The following is a 25,953-nucleotide window of genomic DNA, read 5'->3' as shown; positions in this document are numbered from 1 at the left end:
TTAAGAGGGCTGGTCAGTGATCTTGGTCTTCATCATGATCAGGCTACTGTGTTCTGTGATAGCTTGAGTGATATCTGTTTAGCCAAAGATCAGGTTCATCATGAGAGAACCAAACATATTGATGTAAGATACCATTTTCTGAGAGAAGAAAAGAGGATTGAAGTGAAGAAGGTAGGAACAGCTGATAATCCTGCAGATATGTTCACTAAGGCGGTTCCTCACAGCAAGTTCAAGCATTGTCTTGATTTGCTGAACATCTCAAGCTGTTAATCTGGCCCTGATGGGCCTCTAGCCCTAAGGGGCATCTGGCTCTGAGGAGCATATGAGTCCGACGGAACATCTGACGTCTGAGTTCGACGGAACATCTGAGGCAAAGAGGAAGTCTGGTACATCTGTATTCTGAGCACAGAGAAGTGCATTCTGGTACATCTGATTATGGAGGATTCAAGTCAAGGTGGAGATTTGTTAAAATATGCCTTGAATCTGCGAGCTGAGTTATATCGGGCGATCCAGACGTCATGGATCGGGCGATATATGAAAGGGGAGTATCGATCGATAGACGTGTTGTCGTATCGGTCGATAGTACCCAAATCCGAGAAATAGGAAAGTTTCATTAAAGACTTTCTTATATATACAAAATTAAAGCGTATGTGACGGATGTGAGAAGATATTGAGAAGAATTCTGTGAATTCTGATATCGGGCAAAGAGAGTACTTTATTGATGGAGGCTAGATTTTCAGAGTACAATTCGTGCTACACAATAGGGTAAAATCCTAGATGTATATATAAGAAAGTCTTTAATGAAACTTTCCATATTTCTCGGATTTGGGTACAATCGACCGATACGACAACACGTCTATCGATCGATACTCCCCTTTCATATATCGCCCGATCCATGACGTCTGGATCGCCCGATATAACTCAGCTCGCAGATTCAAGGCATATTTTAACAAATCTCCACCTTGACTTGAATCCTCCATAATCAGATGTACCAGAATGCACTTCTCTGTGTTTAGAATACAGATGTACCAGACTCCCTCTTTGCCTCATATGTTCCGTCGAACTCAGACGTCAGATGTCCCGTCGGACTCAGATGCTCCTCAGAGCCAGATGCCCCTTAGGGCTAGATGCCCATCAGGGCCAGATTAACAGCTTGAGATGTTCAGCAAATCAAGACAATGCTTAAACTTGCTGTGAGGAACCGCCTTATTGAACATATCTGCAGGATTATCAGCTGTTCCTACCTTCTTCACTTCAATCCTCTTTTCTTCTCTCAGAAAATGGTATCTTACATCAATATGTTTGGTTCTCTCATGATGAACCTGATCCTTGGCTAAACAGATAGCACTCAAGCTATCACAGAACACAATAGCCTGATCATGATGAAGACCAAGATCACTGACCAGTCCTCTCAACCATATCGCCTCCTTAACAGCTTCTGTCAATGCCATGTACTCTGCCTCAGTAGTAGACAAAGTCACCGTCGACTGCAACGTCGCCTTCCAGCTCACAACAGAACCACCTAGAGTAAATACATAACCAATCATAGATCTCCTACTGTCCACATCTCCTGCATAATACCAATCAGAATAGCCTATAACCAGGCTCAGATCCTTGTCTTCATAGACAAGATCAACATCAGATGTACCTTTAAGGTACCAGATTGACCTCTTTTGGCCAATCATCTTGCGTCTCTGAAACTGTTGTATCGATCGATGCATAAGTGCTGGTGTCGATCGATTTCCCTTTGTCTTGTCTCTATAGACAAAACCAATCTCAGATGTACCCTTGAGGTACCAGAAAGTCTTACATTCAGAATTCAGTAGCTCTTTCAACTTCTGAACATCACACATTTTCTTGACAACTATCATCTTGATATCTACATACAACACCAGATAGATATGCGAAACATCCTCCACCTTGCTCATGTAAATACAACAGTCATAAGGACTCATGTCGTAGCCCAAACTGACCCTATAGCTATCCAACCTCTTATACCATTTGCAAGTCACAACCTTTCTCCCAAGTAATAGTGTAACCAGATCCCATGTGTGATTCTTCTCGTAAGATTCCATTGCAGCAAACCATCTCTCAGACGCATAACTCGAAATAGCTTCTCTGTAAGTGGATGGCTCGTAAGTATCCACTTCCTCTGCAACCTGTAGTGCATAACCCACCATATCTTCAAATCGATATCTCGCTGGTGGCCTGACTTCAACTCTCCTTGGTCTGTCTTTAGCAATACTGCGTTTTTCAGACCCAACATGTTGATTTCCAGAATAAGAAGACTTTTGCTCCTCATCAATCAACGATCGCTCGATCTCTTCTTGCAGATTGATTGATCTCGTGCTGTCGGACATCGATCGATACTGTTTGTCTGACGTCGATCGACACTGACCATCCGACGTTGATCGACACTGTTGATCTGTCGTCGATCGACCCTGATCATCTGAAATTGATAGACACAAATAATTTGTCGTCGACCGACATTGTTGATCCGACTGCACTTCCTGCAGCTCCACCTGCTTGTCAAAACCCTCTGTAGCCCATAACATCTTCTCCGAACCATTATTTGAAAGCATGCACCTCACTCTCTAATACAAAGTTTGGTTAATTCTCTTTGCTACACCATTCTTCTTTGGTGTATCCCTGATTGTAAGATGCTTAGTAGCTCTTGCATCCTTACAAAACTGACTGAACTCTGATGAACAGAATTCCAGACCATTTTCTGAAACTGTAGAACCTTCCAACAAATACAGAGTACCATGAATGAAACCTCGCAGAATCACATCTGAACCCCTGTAGACACTCAGAACCCCATCTCCACCTGAATACTTGAAACCTCTGCTATCCAAAAGGCTAACCGAGATCAAGTTCTTGGACATAGCTGGAACATGTCTAACTCTGGTTAATGTGCAAACTTTACCACCATGTGCCTTGAGCTTTATAGAACCGATTCCTGCAACATCGCAAGCAAAGTCATTTGCCATCTTGATCTTGCCATCAGTCACTGCCTCATACTCTGAGAACCATTCTCTCCTTGGACACATATGATAAGATGCTCCTGTGTCTAGAACCCACACATCCCTAGAATGTGTATTTCCATGAGCAACTAGAGCAATATCGTCATCAGACTTAGCTTCAATCTCTGCTACAGCAGCGGAATCAGCTTGTTTCTTCTTAGGACAATCAGATTTCCAATGTCCTTTTTCATTGCAATAATTGCAAATATCAGTTCGTTTAGGATCCTTTGAGAATGATCTTTTATCTTTCGACCTCCTGTCTTTCCCATAGTTCTTTCCACCACCTACAAACAACTCAGAAGCTTGATCGTCTGTACTAGAACCAGATGCCTCGTGACGCAATTCCCTACTGTGAAGTGCCGACCTGACTTCCTCCAAACTCACTGTATCCTTACTCCCTATGAATGACTGAACAAAGTTCTCATAGGAGTTTGGTAGTGAAACCAACAAAATCAGCGCCGCATCCTCATCCTCCACCTTAACATCAATATTCCTCAGATCCAACGTAATGGAATTTAGACTGTCAAGGTGATCCTGAAACTGTGTACCTTCCTGCATCCTCAAAGCGAAGAGACGTTGTTTCAGAAGTAACTTCTTAGTCAGAGACTTTGTCATATATAGACTCTCTAACTTCGACCACAAACCAGCTGCAGCATCAACACCAGAAACTTCGATGATGATCTCATCTGCCAGACACAACAAAATAGTTGAAAACGCCTTTTCTTCAATAGTCTCCATCTCATCTGTAACAGATTCAACCTTCTTCCCTGACAACGGTGCCCAAAGACCTTGTTGCTTCAGCAACGCCTTCATCTTGATTTGCCAGAGACTGAAACTGTTTCTTCCAGTAAACTTGTCAATCTTCAAGTTCATCCCTGACATCTTCTCACCAGATTCAACCTGAAGCTCTGATACCAGTCTGTTGTGACGGATGTGAGAAGATATAGATTAACAGATTAATGAATAAGAAGGATTGACACAGAGATTTAACGTGGTTAACCCTTAGGGTTTAGTCCACGGGCAAAGAGAGTACTTTATTGATGGAGGCTAGATTTTCAGAGTACAATTTGTGCTACACAATAGGGTAAAACCCTAGATGTATATATAAGAAAGTTTCATTAAAGACTTTCAACGTATACTAAACACTGTCGTTTAAGTTTCGCTGATGTCACTATCCGCACTTTGACTTGGTCCTTAGGCTCTTCATCATTTCCAACTCATTTCTTTCTGTTGTCTCTTATTCACGTCCTCTGCTCTCCTGAACACAAACCAAACCCAAAAGAAACACTTTACAGATCAAGAAAAATCATGAATTATCTTTCCGCTTCTTCTATGGTCCTGTTCTTCATCTGCTTCTTATATCACCATGCTTGTGCTTCAAGTAAACAAGAACTTGAAAGGTGTGAGACCCTGTTTCGGTGTGGGAACATCACCGCCGGTTTCCCCTTCTGGGGCGGAATCGTGACAAACTTTGCGGTCATCCATCGCTGGAGCTTCACTGCAACAAAGACATCACTTCTTTGTACATTTCAGATCAAGAGTTCTGTTTTCTACAAATAAATCAACCATCTAACACTCTTAGAGTTGCCAGAACAGACCATACGGTTCTCTTTGCTCCTCTAGTTTTACCAACACAACCTTGCCTCCAAATATATTCAAGCTTTCCCCAACCTACAAGAGCGTCACTCTAGGCTATACGTGCAACCATTTTGGTCTCCCCCTTTTGGGATATAAATGTCCGGGGATAGGTTTGATCTTTGTGTCTGACAAACCTGAGAATCAAAATTTCTGCCTTGCCAGTTTCACCACGAACGTTCCTAGAAGTTTCGTTACAGAAAAGAAAGACCTGGCCGATTTGGAAAGTATTCTAAAAAACGATTCGAGGTTAAGGTGAAGATCAATAAGATTTAATATTTTGGTATAGCCAGGACAGAAGACCGACATGTGGCAACACGTGACTAGTCCAGACCATTTATGTGGGGTCAGGATACCTCTTTATAATTCAAAAAAAAAAAGAAGATCGATAAGAACGAGTATGAGCATGGCAAATACGGCCCACACCATCCACCAACTGGTTAGTTTCTTATGCATCACCGTCATTTCCTTAACTACTTATGCTGAAGTAGTGGTTATACTTCTAATAAGCGTAAGATATTTTATTGAGTTTTTAAACCCGTAATTTTGACATACCAAACAAAAGAGTAAGATAGATATGTCAAAGTAATATATGTTCCGATCTTCCTCTGTTAATTTCAACACTTTAGGACATAACTTACTACTGAGCTTAAAAGATAAATTGATACAACAAGTTATAAATGCGTGAAGTGTTCTCATAATAAACAAATGATAAAAAGTCTTTCCCCCAAGTCTCCGCTTCTGTTATTATCCCACTCTGTGTTCTGTCACTCTTTCCACACAATTCTTATACTTAGCTCGCCCTCTATTTGCTTACTTCCTCTGTTCTTCTCGACACAAACCAAACCGAAAGACACACTAGTGCTCATAGATATCTCGAATCATGTACTCTTTCCCCACTTCTTGTCTTGTCCTTTTCCTCCTCTTTTCCTTATTCCAACATCTTTCTTGTGCTACAACTAAAAAGGAACGTGGTGTGAGACTATGTTCGAGTGTGGGAACATCACCGCAGGTTTTCCCTTCTCGGGTGGGAGTCGTCCGCAGTATTGTGGTCATCCATCTCTGGAGCTTCACTTAATAGCTCTGAAAAGTAGAATAGAATATGATATAAGATACATATCTTCTGTGAATTTTGATCCCGTAGATACGCTTTAATTTTGATCCCTAAGAATCAAACCGCTCTGATACCATATTAGATTCGGGTTACCCTATTGTGTAGAATGATTCTAGAATTTGTCTGTTGTGACGGATGTGAGAAGATGTAGATTAACAGATGAATGAATAAGAAGGATTGACACAGAGATTTAACGTGGTTAACCCTTAGGGTTTAGTCCACGGGCAAAGAGAGTACTTTATTGATGGAGGCTAGATTTTCAGAGTACAATTTGTGCTACACAATAGGGTAAAACCCTAGATGTATATATAAAAGTTTCATTAAAGACTTTCAACGTATACTAAACACTGTCGTTTAAGTTTCGCTGCTGTCACTATACATCTCGGGTTTTACCCTATTGTGTAGCACAAATTGTACTCTGAAATCTAGCCTCCATCAATAAAGTACTCTCTTTGCCCGTGGACTAAACCCTAAGGGTTAACCACGTTAAATCTCTGTGTCAATCCTTCTTATTCATTAATCTGTTAATCTATATCTTCTCACATCCGTCACAACAGACTGGTATCAGAGCTTCAGGTTGAATCTGGTGAGAAGATGTCAGGGATGAACTTGAAGATTGACAAGTTTACTGGAAGAAACAGTTTCAGTCTCTGGCAAATCAAGATGAAGGCGTTGCTGAAGCAACAAGGTCTTTGGGCACCATTGTCAGGGAAGAAGGTCGATCCAAAAATCAGAGTCTCAAACTCTATTAGATCTGGTATATATAATTGAACGGTTCATAAAGTGTTATATCCGAAACCAATATCAAACCTAACCTGCATCGGAAACCGTACAATTTTTTGGAAAATATTTAGAAATTTTACTTTTTAATATATTATGCTATTTATATATGTAAATGGGTTAATATGATCTTTACAAACTCTAAATAAAATCACATTTAATAAATATTTGTAATTGAATAACCTATTTAAAACTCGTTAAACTAAATGAACTTATATATATATATATTTCTATTAAAAGTCCATTTAAATCCGTTAAGCTCTATTTTATCATCATGTGCTTTGTTAATTGATAAATATTAATATATGTATAAATATTTGAAATTTGAATAAATTAATATCTGGTTGAATAAATATTAATTTCTTGGACTAAGAAGTAAGTTATGTTTTTGTACTGTAATAACGATTTTTTTTTTAAAATATAGATTCTGATCCGCCTTTCAAAAAATGGATATATTTTTTGTTTTAAATTTTTTTTAGAAAATTTAGTTTTCATATTTATATTTTTCTTTTTACGAATGATTATGTTTTAATAGAATAGGTATTTATCAAGTTTTTTGGATTTTTTTGCAATCTAACATTAGTTAACTATATTTGCTAAGAGTTACGGTAAATTTTTTTTTGCAATCTAACATTTTGGTTAACTATTAACTATATTTGCTAAGAGTTCCGGTAAACCCTCACAAGCACGCATACCCTCGGTCTTTGCACGTGGAACAATCATAACATTCATCTTACCTCATCAGCATAGAAAGAGCCTAAATAATTCCGGGATGCTTAAGAAAGCTTATTGAGAGCAATTCTATGATTTTCAACTAAGTAGGACACTTGAAAATCCAATAAAATGATTTTCAACTACATAGACACTTGGAAAAACCAATAAAATGACCTGTCAAAGAATTTGGTTGAAATGTGTACATTCAAAATAAACTAAGGGTGTAGTAAGAAATGCAGATTTTTGAACAACAACCATAAAAGTTCAGTAATGACTCAGACTAAATTCAGGGGTTTTAATCATCGTTTATTTGTTCATTCCCTATGATTCTAAGAATAGCCAAAACAGAGCAGACATCTGAAAAAAACTTCTTGTATCACTTGCCAACAAACAAGCACATCAGTATTTTGTTGATATGTGTGAAATGCGTTTAATTTCAAGGGTTTTCTAGTGACAAGGAAAGTAGAAATAAAAGCTTTAGAAAAATCCCAGATGAGCATTGAATAACACGTTTAGAAGAACGACAGAAGGCATATAAATATAGTTCATGAATATATATGGTTTCAAAAAGGTTTCCCTTTTTTAGGAGACATTCATGGATCATCCTCTGTATAAACTGAAATGTTCTCTGAGAACGTAGAAGAATCTTGAAGAGGCACTACTGGAATTTGCAAACCAGGCCTGGGAGGCACTTTAAGAGCATCCACACTTCCTTCCATCATTTCCACAACTCTGTTCATCGGTGGACGATCTGTTGGGGAAGACTGAATACACCACAAACCCACCAATGTCATTTTTCTAACCATCTCCTCTTCTTTACAGACGATTCCATCAATGCTAAGCCTTCTAATGTCTTCCTTCTCTACATCCTTATATATCCATTCAGGAAAATACATTGAGCTCTCATTAGATGCAGAGTTTTGAGCAGCTCTTTCTTTGTTCCTTGCTCCTATCATCTCGAGTACCAGCATACCGTAGCTATACACATCTGACTTATGGGAAACTCTACCATACATTCTTGAAAACAACTCGGGTGCAATGTATCCTATCGTTCCTCTTGTGTCTAGTAGTGACAAGATGCTTTCTTTCCTCTCGCATAGCTTAGCAAGACCAAAGTCTGCAACTTTGGGACAAAGATTTTCATCTAAGAGTATATTCTGTGGTTTAATGTCAAAATGTACAATCCTTGTTCTGCAGCCATGATGCAAGTACTCTAGACCACGGGCAACGCCTAGAGCGATCTCATAAAGTGTGGGCCAATCCATATCCACCGTGGTCTTGCTTGAGATGAACTTATCGAGAGACCCATTTCCCAAAAATTCATAAATAATTGCTCTCTTGGAACCTTCGGAGCAGAATCCTAGCAGTGTAACAATGTTAACATGAGACGTTTGGCTAATGGTTGCAACTTCAGTGAGGAAGTCTTCACCATTGCCTTTTGAGTCTTTCAATACCTTCACTGCAACGATACGGCCATCACAAAGAGTTCCTTTATAAACAGTGCCAAATCCGCCCTTCCCAACCACTTCTGCAAACGACTTTGTGATCCGTGCCACTTGTGCGTAACTATACTTCTTCAGTGGATTAAATGGTTCGATATTTGGTTGTGGAATAGTCTTGAGGTTCTGTTGACCCGGATCATTTGATATTTGTTGGCAATGGAGACACACAGTTATGAATGCGGCTAGAAATATAACACATGCTGCGCAACCTGTAACCAGAAAATTTGTTTTGTTAAGAAAATTTTATGAACACGTTATGCTTCGTAAGAAGAAAAGGTAAAGTACCTATTGCCACTGTAGACCTCACGGCTTCATCATTGCGTTGGCACATGAAAAAGGTTAGTTCGAAAATTGATAAAAACAATTTCCAATGTTTTTGTGGAAGAACATTGGAAAAAAAATTTAACATGAGATCTTACCAGGGTCTACAGAATCTACTGCCGATCCAGAGGACAAGTCTGCATCAATGTATTGGCACCAAGGAAAAAGGTTGGTTCGGGACTGAGAAACAACTACCAATAGTTTCGTGGAAAAAAAAATTGAAATATTGAACAAGAGATTTTACCATCAAACATCCTTGGTCCAGAGCTAGAGGTATGGTTATGATAACAGACGAATCTATTTGAGGTCTGATTATGTCCACAAGCACCCCCTGAGTCTATACATATCAAACATTCTTGGTTAAGATGTGGGAATACATTTCTATTGCTAAAGAAACAAAATGATTCATACAAACATACTGTTAATTTAGAAACTTACTGGTTGGCACATGGAGTGGATTGCATTTAACTCCTAATGGCAACGTTTGGTCAAAGCCACAGCTTCCATTAGCGGATAAACAGTTTTGACACGCTTTCTTATCAATCTTCAACTTCACCTCAAACCCTTTGCTTAAAACACTTTCTAAATTGGTCATATTCAACTTTTTCTCTGTTGCAACAAAACTTGTCGGAACGTTGACCGTGAAACCATTACGGCATGTACCGTTATGATTTTCAGACAATGAGATAATACCTATCTCAGGACACGTATAACTCGAAAGGTAAGGAAGAAAAGGGTCGCAATGGTAAAATACAGTGATGTTCTTGTAGGTTGGCAAAAGCTCAAAAATTTGGGGAGGTAAGGTTGTGTTGGTGAATACAGAGGAGCAAAAAGACCCTAGAAAGTCTGGTCTGATAAGTTTAATGGTGTTGGATGTTTGATTTAGATGGATAACTGAGTACTCTTGGTCTGAGATGATAATAGAGGTACTGCTGTTTTTGTTGCAGAGAAGCTCCAGCAACGGATGGCCGCAATTTCTGTGACGTGTCCCTCCCCAAAATGGGAAACCGGCGGTGATGTTACCACATTCAAACAGAGTCTCACATAATTCAAGTTTACTGGAAGCACAAGGAAGATGGTGGAATATGGAGAAGAGAAAGAATAAGACCATAGGATAAATGGAGATATAGTACATGATTGGTTTGTCTGTGAACGGTGAGCCCTTGGGTTGAAAGGAAACAAAAAGAGAGAGATGGATAAGAAGCAAGTAGAGATGGTGAAGAACTAAGTCAAGCAACGAAAGTGACGGATACAGAGAGATCATTCAGTGATTATCTTTTATTTCTTTTGTGGTTTAGAACATTATGTAGTTTTGATCCAAAAAAAAAAAGAACATTATGTAGTTAATTCTATAGTGAGAATGAAGGACTTATCGCCTGCCGGTAAAGCCACTAAAGCTGACTAAAACAGGATCTGTGATGAGACTGGCAAAGTCAAACACTAAGGATAGTGACGGGTACAAAGAGATTTGGAGTCTTTCTTAAGTGGACCCTAAAAACTCGGAGTTTATGGTTTATCATAAATGATCAGAGTAGACTATATCTATGACTAGAATATATCTATGTTACATGGAAATGGAAGTGGATAGGCAGAACCGGAATCATAGAAGCGAGATTTTATAAAAAATTAGGAAGCGGAAACGTATTGGAAGCATATATTTATATATGTATATTAAAATATAAAAATTACAAATATGACTAAAATTAGATGATTCAAACTAAAAAAAACATTTATTCATGAGAAATTCTCTCAAATAGCCATTTTTAAGTTTTTATCACAAAATAACCCTAAAAAAATAAAATGACCAAGATAGTCTATTTTTATTTTGAAAAATTATATATATATATATATATATATTTTGAAATTTGAAACTCTATCCCCAAAACCCACCCATAACTCTAAACCATAAGTCTGGATTAATTAACTCAAGGGGTATAAATGTATATTTTATCTTTTAATAAAAACTTTTTGGTAATTTTTTCTTCTTGAGGGCTATTTTTGTGAAAATAAACTAAAATGGCTATCTATAGGAATTTCTCTTTATTCATTTATAATAATTTTAAATGATTTCACATTAAAACCGTGAAAATATACATAAATTAAGTTTATAAGATATTATTATGCTAATTATTTTTAATATTCCGTAAATAATTAATACAACATATGTAAATATATAAAATATATCTCTAATAAATCTTCAACGATAAAGATAATTTATAATATTAGTCTTAATATTTGTATATTTATATTCTCTATTTCAATATTATATAAAAACAAAACAGTATTTCTTATATTTTTATTTATTTATGATATTGTATTTTGTTAAAAACGGAAGCGTGATTCCAAAACGGAATCGTAAGTTTCCAACGTGTTTTTAAAGAGGTGTTTTTGGAAGTGCATTGGAAGCAGATTCCGAGAACTTCCACGAGCTTCCGATTCTGATTACGGTTCCGAAGTGGGAAGCGGACATATGACGAAGCTTCCATGCAACCTAGGGCTATGTACATGGTTTCAACACAACACCCTCCATATCATTTACTTTTTCTTCCACATCATTTTCTCTTTCTTCCACTTAGTAATTCAATACCCACTTCTTTTTATACTCTACAATGGTTTGTTTAGTAAAATTTAACATCTTATCCTACTATTTTTATTTTAATATTTTATTTTGTTTTATTTTTTTTATGATTACATATTACAATATTTAACAACTAAATAAATAATTAAATAATTTTTTGCTTTATTTTATAATTTTAACTAAAAATCAATTATTAAAGACAAGAAATATAGAGAACTATTATTAAAAATCTACGAAAACTTAAAATATAATACAATATATTATTAAGCACACAACACAAATCATAAAACACACCATAAACTCAACTCGCAAACTTAAAAATCTTTTTAACAAGGGGAACATTCTGAATTTGGATAGTGAATTTGGTTAGGGTTAGGAGACTGGTTTTGAAATGTATACTTATTGGGATTTAGATAGTTAGAAGGATCGTTTGAAATCAGAACTATTAGGGTTGAGAAATATAGAGAACTATTATTAAAAATCTACGAAAACTTAAAATATAATACAATATATTAATAAGCACACAACACAAATCATAAAACACACATACCATAATTAGTACAATAAACTCAACTCGCAAACTTAAAAATCTTTCTAACCAGGGGAACATTCTGAATTTGGATAGTGAATTTGGTTAGGGTTAGAAGACTGATTTTGAAATGGATAGTTATTGGGATTTAGATAGTTAGAAAGGTCGTTTGAAGAGTTTTGGGTATTATTAGAGCATTTCCAATGGTTGGTTTTATTTTTTGTTTCAAAATTTTATTTTCACAAAACAAAATAATTAGTAAAATTTAAATATAAGTTATTTGTGCGTAGCGCGAAAAACGATCTAGTATTATATAGTTTTATTTAGTAAAAAATCAAAATATATAAAAATAAGTTGTTGTTTTGTAAGGAAAAATAATTCTCTAAAGTAGATTAAATAAAAGTGTTATTGTACATTTAACGTATTAATTACTTTCACATTTTCAATATTTAATGGAAGATGTAACACACCATCCAAACAAAACAACTAATTGGTCGTCAAAAAAAAAACTTGGTATGTCCGAGGAAATTGTCGCAACAAAGTTAATTCATTATCGTTTTGTTAAATGACCAAATCTTTTAATCCCACTGGACAATGCATATCTATGACAATATTATTTGGTTTTAACTTTTAAGTAATGACCTTTAAAACAAGAGAAAAAAATCGGGATATCACCAAACCAAGTTTTTGTAACAAAAATAACTTCACAATTAGGAAAATGACCTAAAGAAATTTTATTGAATGATAAATATGCATTTATAATTCTTGGGTTAATTAATCTAAGATTTAGGGGTTTAGAGTTAAATTGAGGTTTTAGGAATGTGTTCGAATTAAAAATAAAAAATAAATATTAAAATTTTCAAAACAAAAAGTGTTATTTTGATCATTTTATTTTTTAGTACTATTTTGTGACAAAAACTTAAAAAGTATTATTTGAGAGAATTGCCCTTAAAACAAAAAGAATGAAAACTAAATAATAAAAGCATAAAATAACAAAATAACAAAAATAATGAAGAATATTTGTTTTTTGTTTTTTTGTTCTCAAATTTTGTGAAGAATATTTACGTTCTATCTATCTTTATAAATAGAGTTACATTTTTGGTTCTAAAATGAATTTCATTTTGTCCTCCTCATTCATTTGGCATAAAAATATTAAAGCCTTTTCAAAAAAATAATGCATATTTTATTAATTTCTTAAATTTCGGAAGGAAACAATAAAATTAATTAAGGAAACATATAATGCATATCGATTCTTAATTAATCGGTTCTAGCAAGGGTACTCACACAAACAAAGACGGGTATTACCAATGGAATTACAAATTCCATGTCCACCGACATGCGACTTTGCGCAGTTCGTGTCACAGCAATTGTCCGAACACTGTTCAGTGCATAGAGTAGTTCCACTGTTGCAAGTTTTCTGTGTTGGCGGCGGCGGAGGTGTAGGAGGATGACATTGGTAAAAGCACGTGCATAATGCCACTCCAACACTATGGTCGCAGTTGCTTTCGCTTGATGGACCGTGCTTAGTTTTACATTTCAGGTCGCAGTTTTCACAAGTGCCTAGACCATCTCTGCACAAATTCCCTTGTGCCTCAATCGTAACTGTAATAACAAATACAGACAAAGCATAAATATTTTTATAAAAATAGACAAAGCATAAAAAGACCAAAAAGCGTATAAGATTTAAAAAAAACAAGTTAACTGAATCATAGTGAGAACTTGTAAAATTGTAGAAGGTATATTATACCACAAAAAAAGAAAAGAAAAATAGAAGATGTATACCTAACGCAGACATGATAAAGAAGGTGACGAATAATACATAAGAAATTGTCATCTCCACTTCTGATAAAATGAGGAAAATGTGTTGTGCTATTCCGTTAACAAAGGCTAAGTATATATACATCAGTCATGAGATTCACAATTAATACAGAGAATCATGATATATATCCTAATTATGTCAGTAATTATGGTGTATATTCGGCTTTAATTGGTGATCTGATTTAGAGGAAAAATAAGGAAAACGTGAAGCTTCTCTAAATGTACACCATTTAAGAAGAATTAATAACTTTCTTGGCGCTCACTTTCCACAGATAACCATTGTAGCTAAATCGGTTTGATCAATGTTTCAAGGTAACGACGTCGTTTTGTCATTGCACTTTAACTGATAGAAAAATGGCAATTGGTCTGTATAACTAAGAAAAAAGTATAATTCACTCACTAACCAATTAACCTAATACTAGGATATGATCCGCGCCTTTCGCGAGATGAATTTGTTATTTTTATTATGTTTTGGAGAATAAAATAATAGTTTGGTTTTATTTGGATTAGGTGTTTTCAATCTGAATATCAGGTTGGTTTCGGTTCGGTTCATTTTTTCGGTATTTGGTTTGTAAAATATAACTAATATTCTAAATCCATATTTACTTTGATTCGATTTGGTTTATATACCGCCGGGTTGCATTTTATTCGGTTTTATACCAAAAACAAAATTATTTAGTTTGAGATCATATTATATATTATACGAATTTTAGAGTCATGTTGTCAAAAAATCATTTATTAAAAAATATTATATATTTAAATAAAAGAATAAAAACAAAAAATGCTTATATCATCTAATAAAATAATCAAATCTAAATTAATATCAAAGCTCTAAATTTAAAAAATAAAAATAAAAACAAAACAGAAGCATGAAAGAAAAGTTTTATTATTCTTCATATTTAGTGTTCATCAAATTAATATGTCTTCGATTGAACACAACTATGTTTGTTTAAAGATAAAAAAATAGTTGTAAAGAATTTCAACTAATTGTTATCCATCATATTTAAATTTTTTACTTCAATTTAGTTACTGTTAAGATAAAGCAAAAATATCAAAAAATAAAGACTAAAAAAATAAGAAGTCTCAATTGTAGTAAATTGTTACTTAATTATAGTTCAAGTATTTCAAGTGATTTAATATATAGGGGATATGTTGGGCTGAACATTTGTAATTGTAATTGTAGACCGAAATCTATTTTGAATTTTGATGAGCCTAATCGATTTAGGTTTAAATTTTTTCACCACCCTGTTTATATCTTATAAAAAATTGTAATGTGGTCAATAAGTCATTTTATTCCAAAAAAAAGTTCTACAATTTTTTTAATATTTAACTTTCACATAATTGAGAACCATTTAATGATTTTAGAATCAACACTTTATTATTTCCAAATCGAATTATTTTTACTTTATTCTTTCACATAGTTTTGAAAGGTTTGAATTGGACGACTAAATTGATGCATCCAATCTTGTTGCTTTAAATTGTTAGTATTTATATATATATTATTTAATTTGAATATTTATTAAATAAAAATTCATATTAATACAATTTTATGATCATTTGTATCTTATTATAACAAAACAAATTAAGCTATTGATCACAAAATTTTCAAAGTGGGATGTTCAAATTTCTAATAATTTATAGACGTCTTCAAAAATTTCAAAATATAACATATAAGATAAATCTAAATATTTTTATTATATAGTTAATGTGATTGTTTTTAATATCTTTAAATAATATAAAATAAATAAATAAATAACTAAGATACAATTTTTTTATCAAATATTTATTATTCAGAATAATTAATTTTCATATATACATACGTTAATCATATTAGGTAACTTCGTAACTTTTATTTAAAGAAAGTGCGAGATTGTTTTTTACATTATATATCAAGTCGATAGTTAGTTTAATAAAAAAGTGTAATATAAGTTAAGATGGACCAACATATTTTTCTAAGAATAGTATATTTTATATAGTTATTTATTAAATGAGACTTTCATAATCATATGGTTCCATGATCAGCGCTTATATAATAAGTTTATAATTTATAAATTTTCTTGAAAATTCATTCAAAGTTTAATATTAAAATATTTATCTAATCTTATATGGTATATATATATTTTAATCTATATATTTTTTTATTATTAATGATATTTTTTACTCATATGATTTTGAAATCATGTGTATCTTTTTTATAATAAAAGTGTTAAACCTTTGATCATTAATTTTAACACAATAACTAGAGACTGACCCGCACGCCGGGTTTTAAGTTTTGTTTTTTTTATAAATTGATATTTTGTTTTTCATAATTAGTATTATATTTTATTTGTCATAATATAATTAATTGTATAAGTATTGAATATTTTTAGGTTTCAATACATTATAATCTAACCCGAATCAAATAGGATAATATGGTTACTTTTGGTTATTTGGTTATTTTTAGGTTTCCGCACGGATATATTTTTCAAAAATATGTTACTATTTGACTTTCATGTCAATACTTGGGCTGGAAAAAAAATACAAATCTAAAGAATCGAATCGATCCCAATCCGAAAGAGTAATACCAAATCCGAACTAAAATTGATTAAATATTCAAATTATTCAATGATATATAAAGAACAGAAACCAAATCTGATCCAAACCAAAGTATTTCGGATTTTTAAATGTATCCAAAAAAGAAACATATTAATTATTTTTAGATTTAATGTATATAAAAAACATCCAGAATACATATGATACGTTTAAGCTGGTTTAAGTACTTGAAAATATATACAAATAGTCAAAATAAATATCTAAATAGTTATAATATACTCAAAACACCAAAATACTTAAAATAATTATTGATTCTCAGTCCTAATATTTAAACCAAATCAATTTATATGTTAAATTTAGGTATTCTAACATATTTATTCGAATTATATGGTAATATATTATTTTTTATAGTCTTTGAGAAATTTAATGTATATAATGAATTTAAATTATTTAAAAATAATTTAGATATGTTATCCGAACCTGACCCGAATCCGCAAAGATCTGAATAGAATTTCGAACGAAAATTTAGAAATATTTGAATGGGGCTAAAATCTTTGACCATGGAAATCCGAAACTCAAACAGATCTAAACCGAACCCGAATGTACCCGAAAGTCCACCCTTAGTCAATATTATATATCATATATGTGTCATCGTATAATTAATCGTATATTATATGTATCATCATATAATTAATCACATAATTAATAGTATTTTATATGTACCATCATATAAATAATAATATATAATATTTTAAAAATTAATGTGAGATATAAAACCCATAATTTAAGTTGGTATATGAAATTGAGGTTTTTATTGTATTTTTTATATATATTGAAATTATTATTTTAATATTGTTTATTGGAAATATTTTTGTAAAAATGTTTTTTGAATATATGTATATTTAAATCAATTTTGATATAAATCAACTTTAAATTATTATTTTGATTTGAATATTTATATAAAGTTTAAATTTTGTTTATGATGATTCTCTAGAAAAATGTTTGTAGGTAACTAATTAGCCAATTTTCGTATATTTTTAAGTTGGCCCAAATAAATAGTTTCTAATATAATGGACTTCCAATTTTTATTATTAAGATAAACCCATACTTTTTTTTCCTTAATATACTGCTATCAATGTTTCCAACAATAATTTTTTTTTATATTTCTATTCATGTTTTCAAACAAACTTCTATTTTTAAACTGCTATTCATATTTCCAAATAAATTTCATTAACATTACTATTCAAGTTTTCAAACAACTTTAATGTGTACTTTCAGTTTTAATAATATAGATATTATTTTAAAAATAAATATATTATATACCAACTTTTATGATAATTTTTAAAATTGTATACTGCTACTACTTTGCTAATCATTTATCAATTTGTTTAATGAAAACATACAGTTTCTAAACATACTACTTCTACGGCATGATTGCTACTGCTTCTGCTTCTACAACATACTGCTACTTCTTTTTGTACCAATAGAGGCCACAGTATCAAGAATATATATAATTATTTAGGTGAGATATTGACGTTAGAAAATCTAAACTAATTATTTGAATGCGTGATTTGGAAGTGTCGAATAGAAATATTAGTGATGTTAGAACTATTTATTAAATATATTCACAGTTTGATTTTTTTATCACGTAATGGTAAGCATTTTAAATTTAGAAATATATTAAAGATTTTGTATATATATAAATATATTATATATATATATAATATATATATATATATTGTTATTAGTGTGATAGCTTTAATTTAGGGTCTTGTTAATTATTTTAAATAGTAAGATAGTTACTATTTTAGGAATATTAGTTGATGTCTTAATAGTATGAATATACCATATGCCTTATCGATAGATACATTGAATCGATGCAGTTGATATCTTGTTTAAATTCTATGTCCATTAAATCGTTAAAATCTTAAACATTGTTTCTATTTGAAAAAAAAAGACATTTCAAATTCCATTTATTTACAATTAATACATACTGGATCGAATGATTGGGTTAATTAAATGTTAGTGGGCTTGTCGATAGTCATAGTATTATGGCTTAAAAGTATTTTTTCTAAAAATTAGTGAATGCGTAGAATTAATACCAATGGCAATCAGCGTGTAATTTTATGCAAAACTTGGGGTTAAGTATTATTTGTACTTCAGTTTTAATAGATTAGATTTTAACATTTTTAGTCATTTATTGTCGTTTTTAGTTCAAAATATAACATATTCGAAAAATCTAAATTTTAATTTTGTAGCTAATTTGATTGTTTAGTTTATTATAATATAAAATTAAAACAAAAACTGATGGAGTAGATAATTTTTTTTAGCAAATGTTTATTATTAAATCATTAATTGTCATATATACATTAGTCATTTATGGTAATTTCGTAGGTTTTATTTAAAGAAAGAAAATAAATAATTTAAATTGGATCATTCACTTTTTCAATTCCAATCTAAGCTTGACACATAGGATAAATTAACATCCTAATTGAGTGACACGTGGACAATGGAGCTTTTTTAAATACTACAAAACTGAGGTAATTATTTTCAAAATGCTTCTCCTTTATATATAAGGGATATCAATATGCCTTATGTATTTTATGTAATAATGCATTCTTACCTTCCTAAACAACCGGTTCAACCAACAAAATAATAACAATTACATTATTAATTATTTCTTAAAAAAAAACTCGTGTCTCTTTGACATCCACTCATCCTCTGCAACTAATTTAATTTTGGGGAAGATGAATTTGTTTCTTCTCAAATCTATGGGATTATTGATGAAATTGTCTATCTTGATTGTTGTAGTGAATAATACAGCTTCGTAGAGCGAAAAAACTTGTGTAGTGATGATCACCTCCATCTATATAATCGGCTCCATCATCACGATCAATTATCTCACCGCCACCATCGTATTCGTTTTCTGCCGTAATTTCTACGATTTTGTGTGTTTTTCCCTTCCATCTACGGTATCAAGTATGAGATTCTTCTCTCCAATGCGATACTATTTCGGCGATATGGAATAAAACACTTGTTCTATATGAAGCATATTTTGATATTTGGGTTTAGGTTTTACATTTGGATTAGGGTTTAGTGATTAAAATTTAGGGTTTAGTATTTCATAATTTCACCAATATGTACTATGTTATTTATTATGTTCTATTCTATGTGGATTTTGGGTTTATATTTGGGTTTAAGGTTTATATTTACATTTAGGGTTTACTGATCAAAGTTTAGAGTTTATAATTTAGAGGTTGGGTGGATTGGGATAAGGTTTAGTGAATATATACGGGGTTGAGATAGTTTAGTATTTAGATATTGTGGGTGTAGTTTAACTCCTATACTATTTCGGTGATATGGAATATAACACTTATTTTATATGTGAAATATATTTTGATATTTGGTTTAGGGTTTGCATTTGGATTAGGGTTTAGTGATAAAAATTTAGGGGTTAGTATTATAAGGTAAGGAGATATAGTTGAAATCAACATTAATTTCTTTCATGCAATCATAGACATTTCATAGTTTACCAGTTGCACTATGTTATTTATTCAGTTTTATTCTATTTGGATTTAGAGTTGATATTTGAGTTAGTGATTTGTATTTAGGTTTAGGCTTTACTGATTATGAGTTAGGGTTTAGTGTTTTATTTTGTTTAGAAATATATTTTGATCTTTGGGTTTAGGATTACTGATTAAGATTTAGGGTTTATTGATTCAGATTTAGGGTTTAGTGTACTATTTTGTTTTATTTTATGCATATAGAATAAAATGTAAAACAATATGTATTTTTATATTTTATTACGCGATATAATATATTATGTTACTATACTATTTTAGCAAATTCCACTCCATTTGATGGTTACTAAAAAAGATAAGTATTTTGTTTAGAAATATAGTCTGTATAAAGATTGGATGAGACCGAGATAATGTTTAGTATTTAAGAATTGAGTTTGGGATATCTCCTTTATATTATTTGAGGATCTTTTAAAAAGATGTAACCTCAATTTTGTATTAATTACAGAACTAGGTTTTGATCTGCACTTGGAAGCGCGGGTTTGTTTTTGGATTGTAATCAAAGTTTCTTAATTGATATTTTAGAATTTTTGTATATTAATATGTTATAAAATCATATTACATCGAAAAAAGAATTAAAAAAAAAATATAAATCTAAGAATTAGTTTATTTAAGATTTTATGTACATTCTTATGTAACTCTCTCTTACTCTTGGACAATTTAACCGACCCGGAAAACCACACCAAAATCGACCTAAAAATATAGGTACGATTTGGGTATGGGTCTACAATATTATAATTTTTTGGACCCGCGGATCTGTGTTCGAGGCCGGGTCCAACCCGAAATGCGATCGTGTACCCAAAGTACTTAATTATGTCCAAATGTTTAGAATTCGAAAAATTTAGACTAGAAAAGAACCGATCCATACCTGATTTGAAGACCTTAATATTCAATTCTCTCATTTTATTGTTTGTGTGCATTTAGAAAACTAAATTTATTGAACATGTAAGACTTAAGATTTACTTTGCAGATTTTGACTAATTTAATAGTATAGAGTTGTAAAGTTTAATAGTTTTCAGACTTATATTTTATAAAAAAAATTATTATAAAATATTTTTGTAAAAATTAATTTATTGTAAAATTTAATATTTTGTTTTTAACAGATGATTATGATTTGCTAAATTGTTTCTATTAAAGTTGATTTTGTAACTATTTGGAAATTTGAAATGAAAAATGATATAGTATAATATAATGTATGATATATTCTAATTTTCAAATAAGTTTCGAAAATATATTAATTTTAATAAACTTAATGGATTTAAATAACATATCTATAGTATATTAATTCATGAGATACCATTTAGAGAAGATGACGATATTTTTGTATACTGGATTTATACATATTCTCGTATAATGGAGTCGTGTATAAAATTTGGCCCACTAACTGAAAAAAATATATATTTGTATAAGTAATAATACAAATGTGGAAGCCCCTTGGTCCAATGGTTTGACTAAGGGTTCATGTAATGTTTCTACACCCGGAGGTCTGGGGTTCAAACCCCAGAAAATAACAAATTATGCAGCTTTGGAGAAACGGATTACAGGAGATCTTCAGCTTGGTGCAGGACGTACCATCGAACATGGATCTCATAGGACGGCTCGGAGATGTGCAGTCAGGCGTGTATTCTCACAAGATGGTAGAATTGTCGGCTGTGTAATCGTCTTTGTAATAATCTCATCATTGTAATAGCATAATTAATTGATAATAATCGATCCAGACGTTCAAAAAAAAGTAATAATACAAATAGCTAGTTTTTGAAAAATTTAATTAGCTAAAATAGCTAGAAATGTGATCTAAAATTTGTAAAAAGATATTTATTTGTATATGTAATAATCTATATTTTAAAATTTAGCTGATTACATAGTTGTTAATATAACATTTCTAACCACAATAATTTATAGTTTATGTTGAGTAATATATTGATATACAATGGATTAGGATTTTGTGGTTAAGTTTTACATTCAACTGAATTTTGTATCTATCAAATAAATTGATTTTAGTTGCACAAAAAGAAAATTGCATACCAGCGTAACCGAGGAAATATTTGCATGGAAACATATGTGGGGATCTAAATGTTATACACTTACCTAGGTATTATTATTATCTTAGGTTTAGTAGGTTTTGTTATGAGATATAAAGTCTACGCTGGTTTAGGCTGGTCAAATTTAACTAATTATATGGTCTAGCGAATTCAGAGTTTAGCGGATTTATGGTCAAACGAATTAATGGGCACAAAAGTATCAAAGCGACCGTATTTTATATCAATGGCATGTAATGGTAATTATTGAAGAATACTACTTTTGAATTGTGTTCTTGTATACTAAACTACATGTTCTCTATTTGTTATGCAAATAACATAAACTAGATTTTGATCCGCGCTTTTGAAGCGCATGATATTTTACGATGAAAAATTTCACCAGTGCCGGTCCTGAGATATTCGTGGTCCAATACGTAATCGAAAGTCGAGGCCCCATTATTTTTAATACGTAAAAATACAATATTAAGATTTATTTGATTTTATTTTTAAACTGGTTCTGCAACTTCTAAGTTCTAACGTTCCATTTCTTCAAAAACTGATTTTACTTAGTTACTAACAATAAATCAAATGAATAGATCCTAAGAAACTTTTAAAAATCCTAGGCCCCATTCATTTGTTTCATGGGAATGGGGTCAAAGCCGGGCCTGAATTTCACTAATAACTTAACAAATATTTTTAGTAATTTTTAAAGAGTGTGTATTTAAAATATTTTTGCATTTAAATCAGTGTTTTTAAATTCAATCCGATTGTGACAATACCGGTTAATCCGGAGATCTGACAATTCAATTTATGTTTTTAAATATTCATATTAAAAAATCACTTAAACCCGAGACTAACCGATTGAACTGATGGATTACCGATATGCAATCTAATTGGATTTAAATTGTAATAATTTCATAATTTGTAATCTTATAATCCAAATTTTAAAGTTTATTATTTGACAATTTATGAAATTATGACGTTTCTACAAAATTTTAAAGAGAAAATGATAGATATAAAATAACTAAGATTACTTATTGTATTGTTTGGAAACATTGATAGTAGTATAAAAATATATTGTTTGGAAACATTGATAGTAGTATAAAGAATTAAGTATATTGTTTGGAAACATGGATAGTAGTATAAAGAAAGAAACATTAGTGATTTAATGTATGTTTAACTATAAAGTATAAAAGTGTATTTAATTTAAAAACTTACAAAATAAATGTTAGGTCCAACATAATGTTTCTGTTTTAATAAGATAGATAACTTTCTATTATATAAGTGACTTTCACGGAAAGTAGATTCTACCTTTCATTTTGCAGAGCATACCAATACTTCAGAAGCGCTTGAACTCTCACCTGAATCCCACAAAGATTGAGAAAGCCGCGATGCTGGAATCTGTTGCAAGACAGGCATTGGAGGCACTTCAAGAGCTTCAAGGCTTCCTTCCATCATCTCTACAACTACATTCATCGGCGGACGGTTTGATGGAGAAGACTGGATACACCACAACCCCACAATTTTCATCTTCTTTGCTATCTCCTCTTCTTCGCTTCTGATTCCATTCTCGGTAGTACTTCCATTGTCTCCCCCCTGCTCGAGATCCTGGTATATCCACTCTGGAAAATACATTGAGCTTGCATTCGATTGATCAACTATTTCTTTCTTCCTTGCGCCTATCATTTCCAGTAGTAACATCCCATAGCTATACACATCTGACTTATGAGACACACTCCCATACACTGGGGAGAACATCTCTGGTGCAATGTACCCTATTGTACCTCTCATGTCTAGCAGCGACATTACGCTCTCTTTCTTCTCGCAGAGTTTAGCAAGTCCAAAATCAGAAACTTTGGGGAGAAAATTTTCATCCAACAGAACGTTCTGAGGTTTAATGTCGAAATGCACGATCCTTGTTTTGCAGCCAAAGTGCAAATACTCTATACCACGAGCAACTCCTAGTGCAATTTCATGCAGTGCCGTGAAGTCTAAATTGAGTGAAATGTTGTTTGAGATGAACTTATCAAGCGAGCCATTCCCTAAAAACTCATATATGATTGCTCTTTTTGAACCTTCGGAGCAGAATCCAAGTAAGGAAACAATGTTGACATGAGATGTTTGGCTCATGCTGGCAACTTCATTGATGAAATCTTCACCATTATTTTCCTTTGAATCTTTCAAGACTTTCACCGCAACCATACGGCCATCAGAAAGAGTTCCTCTATAAACAACTCCAAATCCTCCTTTCCCAACCACTTCTGCAAATGACTTTGTAATTTTCTTCACTTGCGCATAAGTGTAGTGTTTGAGTGGAATAAGAGCCTTTAACTTCTCTTGTCTCCTCTCATCTGATGTTTTTCTCTTGCGAAAAATTTGGACTCGGAAACAGGGGCATAATAATACCACCAACGCAATAATACCTAGTAGTGAAAGCAAAGCTAGAAAAACAGAGAAAGCGTTTGGTTAGAAATTTTGTAATAGTAAGGAAGATCAAAAACAGTTACTAATATCTATCTGGGCAGAAAACTAACGTATGATAATATAGACGAGCACAGATTGCCATACAGAACCATTAAGCAAATTCATGGTTGAAAAGTGTGTATTCTGTCTTTGGTTGCTAGTAAGGAGGAGCGGAGGGTGTGGTTTAAAAAGAAAGAAGCATAAAGATCAAATAAGAAACGGAAGTGCTTTTCTATTCGCATGACTTTCGTCGACTCTGGAGGAGTCGTCTATGTAAATTTCTTTTTGAAAACCCAAAATACAAAATTGAGACAGAGAAAGACTTGTGATTTGATATGTTCATCATTTTTTTTCCGTTGGACACAAGTCATATGACTAATACGTTGCTGAAGAAGGAGAAGAACAAAAGAGTAGTAGCGGTCATTCTAAAACTCAATTTTAGGCAAATCATGAAATTAAACAATACGAGTAACAAGGACTTGTCCACAAAACTATACCACATTATTTCTTATCTCCTTAAATTGTTTACTTAAGACCAAAGACTTTTCAATTAGGAGACTGGAAACCTTCTCATTTCAATAATCTCAAAACCATATCTTCTTTGGTCCTACGTACTTAAGCCAGAACTCAGATGATGGATCTCAAAACCCACTTAGAAATAGGATACATAATTTCGGTTTCTGAGTATAAGAAGTAATTTCAAGAAAATGTGTAGACTAGAGATCAAGTATGAAGAGTGTATGTTTATTGATAATGCAAGGAGATACAACTGTGGAGAGCTAGAGGGCATTAATACAAGAGTACCTAAACTATAGGTTTGTTATCTAGAATCCGGATTTCCTTGCCCTTCTCTGGTCTCCCCTTTATAGGTGTTGACGAGGTGGATCGGGACGGTGATTTGATATCCAACGAGTACCAGACGCCTTTATAATGGTCTTTAATGCGTGACCTCTGTTTTTGTTTTGGTTTTGGTTTTGAATATGTCAGCATGCTAGCTTGGGATGGGCCCTCATAACCTTCGTAGGGTTATTGTCTCCTTTCGGGCCTAAGGATGTTGTACCAGACTCTTCGATAGGGTGTGGAGTAGGGCCTGTGTGACACTGTCTTCGTCTGGTTTCGTTGAGATTTTGATTTGATTCTCCGAGTGTTTAGCATCTTTTTTATCTCCTCTTTTTGATTTTGTGTTTGGTTGTTAAAATTGTTGCTTCTGTCAATATTTATGCCTTCAACACTTTGATGTGTAGAGATTTTGTAAAGTGAATGATTGACTTGGTGTTTGAGCTTTTAAATAGTTAACAACTTAACATAGGTCGAAACAAACTTTTTTTGGTATAAAGGTCAAAACAAA

At 32.4% G+C, this 25,953-nt stretch overlaps 3 protein-coding genes across 4 annotated transcripts; all 3 read right to left on the bottom strand.

Moving 5' to 3' along the window:
• Positions 1–1,145: 1,145 nt before the first annotated feature.
• Positions 1,146–2,360, bottom strand: LOC130508500 (uncharacterized). The gene has a single exon (XM_057004042.1). It carries the CDS (start codon positions 2,358–2,360, stop codon positions 1,146–1,148), a length of 1,215 nt encoding a protein of 404 aa, XP_056860022.1.
• A 5,382-nt stretch (positions 2,361–7,742) lies between these two features.
• Positions 7,743–10,389, bottom strand: LOC108842007 (LEAF RUST 10 DISEASE-RESISTANCE LOCUS RECEPTOR-LIKE PROTEIN KINASE-like 2.4). Its single transcript, XM_056996753.1, has 5 exons — positions 9,528–10,389; positions 9,334–9,426; positions 9,188–9,226; positions 9,054–9,077; positions 7,743–8,977 (listed from the first exon to the last, which is right to left on the bottom strand). Exons 1-5 carry the CDS (start codon positions 10,351–10,353, stop codon positions 7,860–7,862), a joined length of 2,100 nt encoding a protein of 699 aa, XP_056852733.1. The 5' UTR covers positions 10,354–10,389; the 3' UTR covers positions 7,743–7,859.
• A 3,084-nt stretch (positions 10,390–13,473) lies between these two features.
• LOC108832791 (LEAF RUST 10 DISEASE-RESISTANCE LOCUS RECEPTOR-LIKE PROTEIN KINASE-like 2.8) lies at positions 13,474–24,968 on the bottom strand. 2 transcript variants are annotated; one of them, XM_056996736.1, is made up of 3 exons: positions 24,677–24,968; positions 23,454–24,583; positions 13,474–13,798 (listed from the first exon to the last, which is right to left on the bottom strand). In XM_056996736.1, the coding sequence occupies exons 1-2, from the start codon at positions 24,729–24,731 to the stop codon at positions 23,457–23,459; spliced, it is 1,182 nt and encodes a 393-aa protein (XP_056852716.1). In that variant the 5' UTR covers positions 24,732–24,968; the 3' UTR covers positions 13,474–13,798; positions 23,454–23,456. The 2 variants fall into 2 exon arrangements, with proteins under 2 accessions (XP_056852716.1, XP_056852714.1); XM_056996734.1 differs by lacking the exon at positions 13,474–13,798 and having other exon boundaries at positions 23,252–24,583; positions 24,677–24,966.
• Between the last annotated feature and the right edge of the window lie 985 nt (positions 24,969–25,953).

The sequence above is a fragment of the Raphanus sativus genome, chromosome 2 (assembly GCF_000801105.2).
Source record: "Raphanus sativus cultivar WK10039 chromosome 2, ASM80110v3, whole genome shotgun sequence".
Lineage (NCBI taxonomy): Eukaryota > Viridiplantae > Streptophyta > Magnoliopsida > Brassicales > Brassicaceae > Raphanus > Raphanus sativus.
The sequence above is the reverse complement of the archived record's forward strand: the minus strand, read 5'-3'. Positions and strand labels throughout refer to the sequence as shown.